Here is a 12,391-nt window from a genome sequence, read left to right as displayed (position 1 = left end):
AATGTAAGTATACACATATAAAACACGAAACATGCATATTTTGAAGTTAATAATGTATGATTATATATTTCAATTATTAATGACTATAAATTTATAATAGTTGCAATGAACAGTAGATTTAGAGATCAGGTGGGTGTCATTTTAAATAACTTGTAGGTCATTCATTTTCTTTCTTAATATATCTTTTGGGGATAGCCTTCCACACATCTTTATTCAAATTTCTAACAGTTTTTCTTTACTCTGTACTCTATGACAATTAACTAGATTCCTCTCTCTCTCTCTCTCTCTCTCTCTCTCTCTCTCTCTCTTTCTCTTTCTCTCTGAGAAATTAGAAGTATTTATAGGGAAGTTGTAAATATTCCCAGTGACCATCAGGTAAGCTTCATGAAAGCTCCTTCCTTCTGTATAGATGACCTTTCTGAGTTTATAAGGGGAGCTCTACCACTTAGGTACTATATCCCTTTCCCTATTTTCTGCACAAAAACATTACAACAGCCACTGAATAGTACCCTATTTCCTACCTCTGTTCTCTACTAGATCATTCTTAATAGCTAAGAAGGAGCCTGCATTATCATCTCTCATTAAAAACAATCCTTGGTTAACCCCATAATCCCGCTAGACATCTCTCCGTTTACATTCTTTACAGAAATTCATTTTATCTCCCTTCTACTGCTTCCATTATTTCTTGATGTTACCTAATCAAAATTTTATCATCTCCACTCCACTGAAGCACATTTTCAGATTCCCCTGTGAATTTATATCACTAAATCTAGCATTTAGTCTTTATCTTTGTTAAGTTGGCTGCTATAACATCAGTCTTCCCAGTTCTCTTGTAGCTTGATTTCTTTAGCTTGCTGACCATGCTCAGTATCTTTGGTGTTTCCATTACCCTGACTGCTGAAATAGGAAGTATTCCAGGGCTCACTGTTCATAACTTCTCCTCTTTTCTGTCATCATTAACTCCATAAGGTAAACTCATCCAGCCTCATGGTTTTATTTATTTATTTATAATCAGCAACTCCCATATACTGATTGACTCTCCAAATGCCAAGTAGAACTCAATCCAGGTCTCCCACATGGGTGGTGGAGACTCAATTACTTGAGCCATTGCTTGCTGCCTTCCAGAGAATGATTTAACAGGTAACTGGAATCAGAAGCATTGCCTGTATATGAACCCAGAAATTCTGACATGGAATGTTGTCTACTACCAAGTGGTCATAACTGTTGCACTAAAATCCCACCCAGCCTCATGGATTTACATATAATATATATTTTTTTCTTCTGCAGTTTTCATTAACTGCACTTTTCTCATAAATCTCAGAGCTGTATACCTATCTGTACTCTATCCTTCCATGTAGATGAATAATAGACACACTAAATCTAACACTTTAACCCTAGACTTTTCCTTGTCCCAAGAAATATCAACTCCATCCTTCAAGATACCTAAGGCAAAGCCTTTGAGGTCCTCTTGTCTTCTATACTTGCATTTCTTTTACACACATATATCAAATTTGTCAGCAAATGTTGCTGGTTCTACCTACAAAAATCCCATAATCCGAGATTTTTTTTTTTACCATCTTCTGCACTCACCCTGGACAAAGCCACCATTCTTTGTCTCCTAGATAAAATTTCCTGAATTCTTTCCCTAGTCCCACCTTTGCCAGTTCCCATAGAGCATGTTTGAAGCACAGCAGCCAGATTGAGACTATTAAAATACCAAATTATTTCACTCCTCTCCTGAAAACCTTTCATTAACAATCCAAGATATCCTTTATCAAATCTAAGCCTGTGTGTTGGTATATGCAACACTTCTGAGAGGAGTTAAAACATAGTTTGTTTTCCATAGTATGCTGGTAGAAATTTAGTATTTGCTAATATGAACATTGATCTGTCATGTAGTTATAGGAACACACTTGGGAGAAAATGTAGTTTTATTGACTTCTGCTGTGTGTTGGCCACACAGATATAAATAATTTACAACAAGGGAAAACCGGTCTGGAATGTTACTTTATATGTGAGAAAAAATAGAAAATTGTTTTTGCAACAATGATGGGAGAAGATAACTAATGACATAACTCTGAAAAACATTTATATTTAAGTATTATCAAGTAGAAAGAAGCCAGCGAGGCTACTGGGAAAAGAAAATGACCAAAGAAAAAGGAAGAGCAGTGATCTGATTCTGAAATATCAAGGAAATAAAGGATTTCAAGAAATCAACTTTAGTTATGAGACGCAAGTTCTCAATAAGAGGGAGGTTAGGTAATAGATCGTTTGGAAAGTACACATTAGGTTTAGAATTCAGAAATCCTTGATGAACTTAGTAAGAGGTCACAAAAACACAGTTATAGTTGGAAATTATGGAAAGAACAGTAAACAGAGACAGGAGTAGACTGTTTTTCAAAATAATGCTATGTTAAGTTATGGTAAGATGGATGTTTAAATTTTAAATCATGGGGATGGGTATGAGCATATTTATAGGATGGCCTAAAAGAAGCAAGATAGCAGATTTTAAGACATTGTAATGGAGGAAAATACAAAGGGAATATACAAAAAGTAACCGATTTCAGAACATTTTGCTCTGAACAGCAGTCGATGACTGTGGGGAAGTCCAAAGGCATCCCTTGTTCTGAGACGAGAGATTAAATAAAGTGTGTTTGAGTGTGGAAGACAGTGGTGAAGAGCTTTCTATTTTACATATTGTGACAAGGCAATGTAATCAATTTAAACTGTATAGTAGATTAGTTAGCTTAAGGCAAGCATTTTGGAATCACTAATATGATAAGGCTAAGGGAATAATGTAAATTTAACCTAAACCATTTCACAGTTGATGAATTGAGCTGCTATAAACATGAGGGTACAGATAACACTCATATGCTAATTTCATTTCCTTTGGGTAAATTCCTAGGAGTGGGATGGCTGTGTCATATCGTAGATCTATTTTCAGCTTTCTGAGGAATCTCCTTACTTTCCAAAATGGCTGTACTAGTTTACATTCCCACCAGATTTGTAGTAGGGTACTTTTTATTCTACATCTTCACCAGAATTTGTTATTTTTTTGATTTTTGAATTTTGGATGATAACTATTCTAACTGGAGTGAGGTAAAACTTCATTGTGATTTTTGTTTGCATTTTTCTGATGGCTAGTGATACTGAACTTTTTTTCATGTGTCTGTTGCCCATTTGTATTTCATCCTTTGAAAAATGATTCTTCATGTCTTTTGCCCATAACCAGATTATTTATATATCCTGGATATTAATCCTTTATCATTTACATAGCTTGCAAATATTTTTTCCCATTCTGTCGGTTGCCTCTTCACTTGGTTGAGTGTTTTGTTGTGCCGAAGCTTTTTAGCTTGATGTAATTCTGTTTGTCTATTTTTGCTTTGATTGCCTGTACTTCTGGAGTCTTTTCCAAGAAGTCTTTGCCTATGCCACTCCCTTGCAGAGTTTCCCCATTGTTTTCCTCTCGTAATTTCATGGTATCAATTCATATATTTATATCTTTGATCCATTTAGAGTTAAATTTTTTATAAGGTGTAAAGTAGGAGTCTTATTTCCTACTTCTGCATTCATAGATCCAATTCTGCCAACACCATTTATTGAAGAGACTGTCCTTTCTCCAGGAAGTGATTTTCGTTTGTCAAAGATTAGTTGGATTATAGGTGCATGGGTTAATTCTGAGGATTTTGTTCTGTCCCACTGGTCTGCTGTCTATTTTTTGTACCATTACCAGACTGTTTTGATTATAACAACCCTGCAATATGTATTGAATTCTGGTATTGTTATGCATCTGGCTTTGTTTTTATTGTTTGGATTGCTTTAGCTTCTCAGGGTCTCTATTGATTCCATATGAATTTTAACATCATTTTTTTCCTAGATCTGAGAAGGATGTGCTTGGTGTTTTTATTGGGTTCACACTGAATCTATAAATTACTTTGGGTAGTATGGAAATTTTGATCATATTAGTTCTTCCAATCCAGGAACACAGATTTTTTTTTCATTTTTTGTGTCATTTTATATTTCTTTCCCTAATGTTTTATAATTTTCATTGAAGAGATATTTAACATCCTTGGTAAATTTATTTGAAAGTATTTAAATTATTTTTAGCTGTTGGGAATGGTTTTAATCTTACAAATTCTTTCTCAGCCATGTTATTCATGTATACAAAGTTTAATGATTTTTTGTGTTGATTTTATAGCCTGCAACTTTGTCAAACTCTTATGAGTTTCAATGGTCTCTTAGTAGAGTCTTTTGGTTTCCGTAAATATAAGATTATATCATCTGAAAACATGGATAATTTGGCTGCCTCCTTTCCAATTAGTATCCGTTTGATTTCTTTTTCTTGCTTAATAACTCTGGCTAAAATGTCTAGAACTGTATTAAATAACAGTGATGAATGTGGGAATTCTTAGTAGAAATGCTCCCAGCTTTTCCCCATTCAATATGATGCCGACTATGGGTTTGTCATATACTGCCTTAATTGTGTTGAGATATGTTCCATTTATACCCAGTTCACTTAATGTTTTTTTTTTGATCATGAAAGAATGTTGTATTTTATCAAATGCTTTCTCTGTATCTATTGAGGTAATCATGTGATGCTTATTCATCAATTTGTTAATGGGATGCTTCACATTTATGGGTTTGTGTTTGTTTAACCATCCATGCATCCCTGGAATAAATCCTATTTGATCAAGGTGGATCATCTTTTGATGTGTTTTAGATTTAATTAGCTTGTATCTTTTTGAAAATTTTTGCATCTATGTTCATCAGGGATAGTGGCCTACAGTGATGTTTGTTTGTTGTATCGTTACCTGGCATTGGAATTAAATGATGCTTGAGTCATGAAAGGAGTTTGGGAGGATTTCCTCCCTCTCAATTGTTTTGAATAGTGTGAGAAGTAGGGTAACTGGATAAAGCAAATGTTGAGTATATACACAGTGAAATACTACTCGGTTATAAAAAAATGAAATCCTGTCTTATACAACAAAATGGATGCAACTGGAGACCATTATGCTTATTGAAATCAGCCAGTCCTAAATCCCAAAAAGACAAATATCATATTTTTCTATGATATATGACAGTTAATATAGAATATAAATTTTTTTTTAATTCTTATTTATTTTTTTTTATTTTTTGACAGGCAGAGTGGACAGTGAGAGAGAGAGACACAGAGAGAAAGGTCTTCCTTTTGCCGTTGGTTCACCCTCCAATGGCCGCCGCGGCAGGCGCGCTGCGGCCGGCACACCGCGCTGATCTGATGGCAGGAGCCAGGAGCCAGATGCTTTTCCTGGTCTCCCATGGGGTGCAGGGCCCAAGCACCTGGGCCATCCTCCACTGCACTCCCTGGCCACAGCAGAGAGCTGGCCTGGAAGAGGGGCAACCGGGACAGAATCCGGCGCCCCAACCGGGACTAGAACCCGGTGTGCCGGCGCAGCTAGGCGGAGGATTAGCCTAGTGAGCCGCGGCGCCGGCTTAGAATATAAAATTTTTAAGAATGGAACTGATATCTTATGATTTCATTATTTATAGCCTTTGTCTATACTTCTGTGGAACAGTGACCTTTCTACTTTCTACTTGTTGAACATTATTGATGAATTAAAATTACATTATTATAGTACTTAAAAGAATGGAAGGAGGTAGATTAACAGGGAGGGAGAGAGGGAAGTATGGTTATCTTCTTAGAATTGTATCTATGAAATATATCAAATTTGTTCTCTATATTAACAAAACTTTTTTAAACAAAACCTTTCACAGAATTCTATCTATATATGTAACCAAAAAACTCCCCCACCCCACCCCATCTCTCTCTCTTTATCTTTGATTAGCTGTAGAGTTGTTGAATGTTACATTTGAAGAAGACCTTGGAAATCATCTAGTCCAACTGTTAGGTTAGTTGTGAAGCTAAAATATAGAGAAATGATGTTTCTGGTTTCACTTAGCTTACTGGGGATTAAATCCAGGTGTTCTTACTCTGTAGCTGTTCTTCTTCCCGATAAACTCATGCTTTCACCTCAGAATAGCCAAATACCTTTCTTTCCTTAAAAATAAATTACTTTTGATTCTTTTCCTCTCATTTAGTTTTAAAGCATGGAGTACATTTTCATACTGCAAGTTTTGATTAACTTGTTCTCTATAACCACACGGAGTGTTTTGTATCTTACCTCTAAACTCAAAATTGTGTATTGAGCAACTTTTCATTTCAGCTGGAATGATGCACTGGTGACACATAATATTCTATGATATGTTTGTGTTTGTTATCATTTATTTAGTCTTCTAAGAAAGTGTATTTGAGTTTGTTTCCAATGTGTTCCCGTATTCATAGCTAAATTGAACATTATACATAAAAATCTGTTAAGTGTGTTTGGTATGATATACTCTTAAAAGTGGAAATGTAGACTCATATTCATGAACATTAACAATTTTATTGTATTTTGCCGATTTGCTATCTGAACAGTTGTACTATTGGATATTTCTCTTAACATATATAAAAATTTTATTCCTCTAAATCCCTGCCAAAATATACATCTTTGTTACATTTTTGGCCCATCTTACATGTGAAAATATAATGATTCCCTTTAACTTACAACCATTTGACTATAAATGTTAGAAACAAACTTTGCATGCTTATGTATGTGTATGTATAAGTTTGTATGCTATCTTCTTTTTGAGAATGACCTAACTGCATATTATATTCATTATTCTTTTTTATTCACAAGAGGTTTCTCCAGATATGTTGTGACTAAGTCCTGGGAAATATTTTATTCTTAAAACAGTATTAAAAAGCACAAAGAAATAATGCTTCTGTGTATACTATTAAAATTGCAAGGACACTTTAGTTAAACATATTACAGAAATGAGTTCTGTTTGCTGTCTATTCCCAAACTAACATTGCCACACATGAAGATAAACTGTTGTCATAGTGAAACCTGTTAATTTTATTAAGTATACCAAGGAATTGACTATATCTAATTTTCACTCTTAAGTGAAATTAAGTGTATCTGATATTCATGAGATATTTTTCTTATGCATATAAACCTTTTACTTCATCTTTGCTATCTAAACTTTCTGTTATTTACAGACTGAATGATAATGTGATGATGTTTGGTCACTGCCAGTTCATGCTTTGCTTGTTTGCTTGTTTTATGGAAGGTCTACACCAGAAAAGATGCCTTAAAGGCAGGTCTGGATAAAACTTTAAGTCTTCAGAAGGATCTATCCGAGATGCATGAATGGATGACACAGGCGGAAGAAGAATATCTGGAGAGAGATTTTGAATATAAAACTCCAGATGAATTACAGACAGCAGTTGAAGAGATGAAGGTAACATAAATTTAAAAAAAAAAAGGAAAATTAGGAAATAACCATATCATAACCAGAAATTATGATTCTTTATCATCTCATCATCTTGGTTTTAGAGATTGATTCTTATTTATTTTGAAATATGCTATCAACTTAGATTTTATAAAATCTTCTTTATTTGATTTAAGGTGAACAGATTTCATGTATTTCATCTATACTGATTTCAGAACACATAGTTCCCAACCCACCAAAATTTCCCTCCTGCCCATGTTCCCACCCTTTGTTCTCCTTCCTCTCTTATTCCCTCTCTTAATTTTTACAATGATCTAATTTTAGTTTACTTTATACTCTTTAGATTAACCCTAGACTAAATGAAGAAATCCATGGTGGCAACTAATAGAGTACCAAAAATACAATATATTGGAGTGAAATGGACATTTTGAGATTCAATGGATTGTTTACAGCCCTTGTCTCTACTCCTGAAGCACAGTGCTTTTTTTTTTCTTCTTACTACAAAATCCTTTGTTAAGATTTACTTGAAATTTAGCAAGTGAGCGAGCGAGTGAGCGAGAGAAAGTTTTCCATCTGCTGATTCACTCCCCAAATGTCCACAATGGCCAGGGCTGGGCCAGACTGAAGCCAGAAGCCTCCTCCAGATCTCCCACATGGGTGCAGAGGTCCAAATACTTGGACCATCCACTACTGCATTTCCAGGCAAATTAGCAGGAAGCTGGATTGGAAGTAGAGCAGCCAGGATTCTAACCAGTGCCTATATGGGATGCCAGAATTGCAGGCAGCCACTTAACCCCTTACTCCACAGTGTTGACCCCCAAATTATGAACTATTCATTAACTTTAATGCATTATGTCAAAATATAAAGATTGACAGTCACAATTTGAAAGATTATTTCTGAAAATTCTGTATGGAATGGAATCCGATGATCTCACTGGATATTTCTAGCTGAGGCAAGTTAAGTTGTAACTGAGGCTAAGTGTTCTTGATAAGACAACATGTAGTCAACAAATTGTATTAATTTGGTAGTTTGAAGAGGTTTCTTAGAATTTGGCTTTTAATATGGATTTAAAAGACCAGTTTATATGTACTCCTCTTGAAACAAAAGGATAAACAAAAGAACAAGGAAATGTATGTAACATGGGTTTGGAAGTAAGGACTGTATATTGTACACAGTGGTATTTTCAGTATGGGCTTGGACAACTCAGTAGTTCACATAATCCTGAATTTTATCATGTTTGTAATATCACAGTTATGAACTTTCAGGATTGAAACTGAAATGTAAGTAAATTTTCTAGCACAGATTGCAAAAATGATTTTTAGTTGTAATCCTAAATGATGGTAGTACAGACATATAAGCTAAAGACCCTAACCCATGGGGAAATAGTAATAAGATATTTACTTGATCCCACACTCTGTGACAGAGAAAATCAATGTGAAGTCACACAATTGGGTGTAAAATCTGGTTCAGCCTCTTGCAAACTCTATCTTTGGTGAGTTATGTAAACTCACTGAGCTTTAATTCTCTCATTTGTGATCTCTGAATATCAGAATGCCCACAGTTATTGGAAGAATGGAACATGAGAGTGCTATTCCATGCCTAGCATAAATTAAGTACTTACAAACCCAATAGTTATTTTATAACTATTATCACTGGTACTGCATGTTCAGAAACTAATTCAACATACTTTATTATATTATTTTTATAATCATTCATAAATACTTAGTTTCAGAGAATATTTGTGTGAAAACTCATATGCTTAAATACAATATCTGTTGCATGGTTTTAATCAATTATAGAAGCTAAAATTAAAACTTAAAAGGAAGATTGAATTTGGTAAATAATTTTCATTTCTAGAGCATTCTAGTTCAATAGTGTTGTGTATCATTCACTCATGATCAATAAATATTGAGTATTTACAGTGAGGTGAATGCACTTCTAGAACAAAGATAATGGTAATCAAGACTACTGCCTGCCCTTTTTACATTGTATTAGAGAGGTGGAGTAGGCGATGAATGGAGAAATAAATAAAATCATTTGAGATAATGGTAATTTGCCTAAAAATTAAACCAGGTTTGTGAAATAAATATGAGGAGTGTGTGGGTAAGGGTTGGGAGTGGTGGGATGCTATTTAGAAAGGTTTGACTTTTAGAACTTTTGTGAGGAATTGTATTTAATCTAAGAAATCTGAATTATAGAGAAAAGCCATCAGAGAGAAAAGCTTTTACAAATAGTTTTTAAAGCTCATTAGGAAGAAAAGGAGGCCTGCCTGCCTGCCTGCCTGCCTGCCAGGAGTGAAATGGGATAAATGACCTGAGATGAGTTTGAGGGTATTGGCATATATCCACTAACGCAGGGGTTTTATAAGATGCCATAGGAATTTCAATTTGAAGCGAAAAGGGAAAGCTATTAGAGTGTTCCAAATAGTGAACTATAATTATTTTAAATTTGGCTGTGGTAGGGGGATCACCATGAGGGAAACTATGTCAAAATTGAAGAGCTAGGAGGTTCTTTGAATGTAGAATGCCATTTCTCTCTTGGCTGGTCAAAAAACTAAAATCTCCAGAAAGGTCAAATAATTTAGGCATAGTCATATAAGCTTTATCTGAGACAGAACCCAGAGAGTTGAAGGTATTTCAGCCCATCTCATCCAGTCCCTTCCCAATGTATTCCCTTTTGCCTTACTTACAATTTGCATGCCATCCATGTGGCTTTTCTCCTTTAATTTCAGTTTCTCATCTTTTCTCACTATGTCTTCTAATGTCATCTAACCACTACTTCAAATCCCTATAAAGGCTATTTCAGATAACAGCTTGTCTTCAGCTGCTGATTGTCTCCAGGTTTTTTGGTTTGATTTAGACCCTCTTCCTATCTTCCCTCCCTCCTTGAAAAGTCTACCTGTGTGGGCAACCACTTCATCACATCCCTTTAATTTCCAGTGTTGGAGAACACAGTGTCACACATTTTTAAATTTTAAAAACAATTACTGAAATGAATGGTCCAACCAATTTGTTCACATGGATTGGCATATTTAAATAATTTTGCTATAAAATTACTGCACCATGGCATCCTTATTAAAAAAAGGAAACTCAGTAGCTTCTAGCAACAACAACCCAAGGAATTGGCAGGAAGATTCCTATTCCTTGAGAATTTTTCCTTCCCATCAAGGCAATCTGTTTAGATCAATTTCGTTACCTAGAGGGTAGTACCTTGTCCAGAACTTGAACCTGTGCTCATTTTAAGAGCAAATTTTTCTATATTGTCAGAAAATATTAACAGAACTACTTTGACATCTCTCCTTGATTTACTCAACAAAAAAGCAAAGACCTCCTTCTGTTTGTTTTATTTCCTGTGTTTTCCCTAAAAATGACCATTCTGTTTTGATAACTTATTTTTTCCTTGTTAAGAATTTTTTTTCTGTTGATGTGTACAAGCAGAGGGAAGTATTTGATATGCAACATCTGACCTCAGAATTCTTTTGGAAATTGGAAATGACCATATGCTTAAACTTTGGTTGGAAATGATTTTTGAAAGATTTTGTTTGTTTATTTGAAAGTCAGACAGAGAAGGAGAAAGAAAGAGAGCTTACATTCTTTGGTTCACTCCCAAAGTGGCCACAATGGCCAGGGCTGAGGCAGGTCGAAGCCAAGATTCAGGAACTTGATCCAGATCTCCATGTGGGTGGCAGAGGCCCAAATAAGTGGGCCATCTTCTGCTGCTTTCCAAGGTCATTAGCACAGAGCTGGATTGGAAGTGGAACTGCAAGGCATGAACAGACACCCATATGGGATGCCATTGTCACTAGCAGCTTCACCTGCTATACCACAATGCTGGCCCACTGAAATGTCTTTTGTATCATGAAAAACACATACATTTGGAGAACAGGAATTGCCTGAATTACTTGTTTAAAACACAGTCTGCCTAGTCTCACTAACTGAATTTCTGATTCAGTGGCTCTTGGGTGGGACATGAGCTTTTTCTCTCTAACAGATTCCCATGTGGTGTCAAGGGACAAGTTCCAGAGTGTGATTGCGAGGATCCATATTTTGAGAACCACTCATTTGAAATACTGGCAGTGAAAGATGTCTGAACATACCATGATTAGATTTATGGACATAAAGTGATTAAGAGCCTTTTTTGTGAGGGTTATGTCTGGACTACATCATCCATTTTGCTTTTTATTTTAAGGATTATATCTAAGCTATACAACTCATTTAACTTTCTATCATTTCCCACAGAAGAGAAATTCATCATAATCTCCTTTTCTCATATCTACTACATTAATAAATTTTGCTCTTTTTCTTCTATAAACCTTTCCCCAAATCTAAGCCTGCTATTCAAAAAGAATATATGAAAGCCTAAAATTCAATGGAAGAAGTGTTTCTTTTTCTACATTTTTAGACAGTTTTATGGGTTGTTTATTGCCTAAATGAATTATTTCATTCATTGAATCCACAGCAACATGCTCCTTCTCATCTCACAGGAGATTTGAGACAGGCTTAACAGAAACTAAGAAATAAAAGATGTAACTCCCAGGACCATTTACTTAAAACTCTCTGAGCTGCAGTTTTCCATTGTCTAATGTAGAGAAAATGCATTTCAGTAGATTTTGTTAAAGATCCAATGAAGTATCCTGAAAGACATGGTGAACACAGCACACAGCAACACATACTAAGTGATTCATAGTTGTCAAATAGTTGATAATTCTATAATTACTGCAATCAAATATGATATGTGGAGAAACAAATCTCATGCTCAATGATGCATTCGCCACCGACTGCATACTTTTAAGGAATTGTGGGACTAAGTCTAAAGGAATAGGGTGATTATTTTGATTAATATAAAGGTCTTTTTAGCTGACTCTGTGTTCTTCCCATAATTCTTTACTATCACCACATCACGGTACGAAGGCCCCTCTTTCTCCTGCCAGAACTTGCATTTCTTTACCTGAGGGCTGTCCCTGGCCACTGAATCTCACTTTCTCCCCTGTTTAGTAGACTGCAAGTGCTAGGAAATTAACATTTTCCCCACCAACTTTCAACTAATTATGGAGAATGATATATAAGTTATATCTCAGTT

General features: G+C 35.2%; 1 protein-coding gene across 15 annotated transcripts in view; it reads left to right on the top strand.

Moving 5' to 3' along the window:
* The window catches only part of DMD (dystrophin), a 2,248,405-nt gene that overhangs the window by 878,122 nt on the left and 1,357,892 nt on the right, over positions 1 to 12,391 (top strand). For all 15 annotated transcript variants that reach the window (XM_070067426.1, XM_051827673.2, XM_051827679.2 and 12 more), the window contains one exon: positions 7,150 to 7,320. In XM_070067426.1, the coding sequence (XP_069923527.1) occupies positions 7,150 to 7,320 (171 nt within the window). The remainder of the gene's footprint in view (positions 1 to 7,149; positions 7,321 to 12,391) is intronic.

This window comes from Oryctolagus cuniculus, chromosome X, assembly GCF_964237555.1.
Source record: "Oryctolagus cuniculus chromosome X, mOryCun1.1, whole genome shotgun sequence".
In the NCBI taxonomy this organism is placed as follows: Eukaryota; Metazoa; Chordata; class Mammalia; order Lagomorpha; family Leporidae; genus Oryctolagus; species Oryctolagus cuniculus.
The sequence above is the reverse complement of the archived record's forward strand: the minus strand, read 5'-3'. Positions and strand labels throughout refer to the sequence as shown.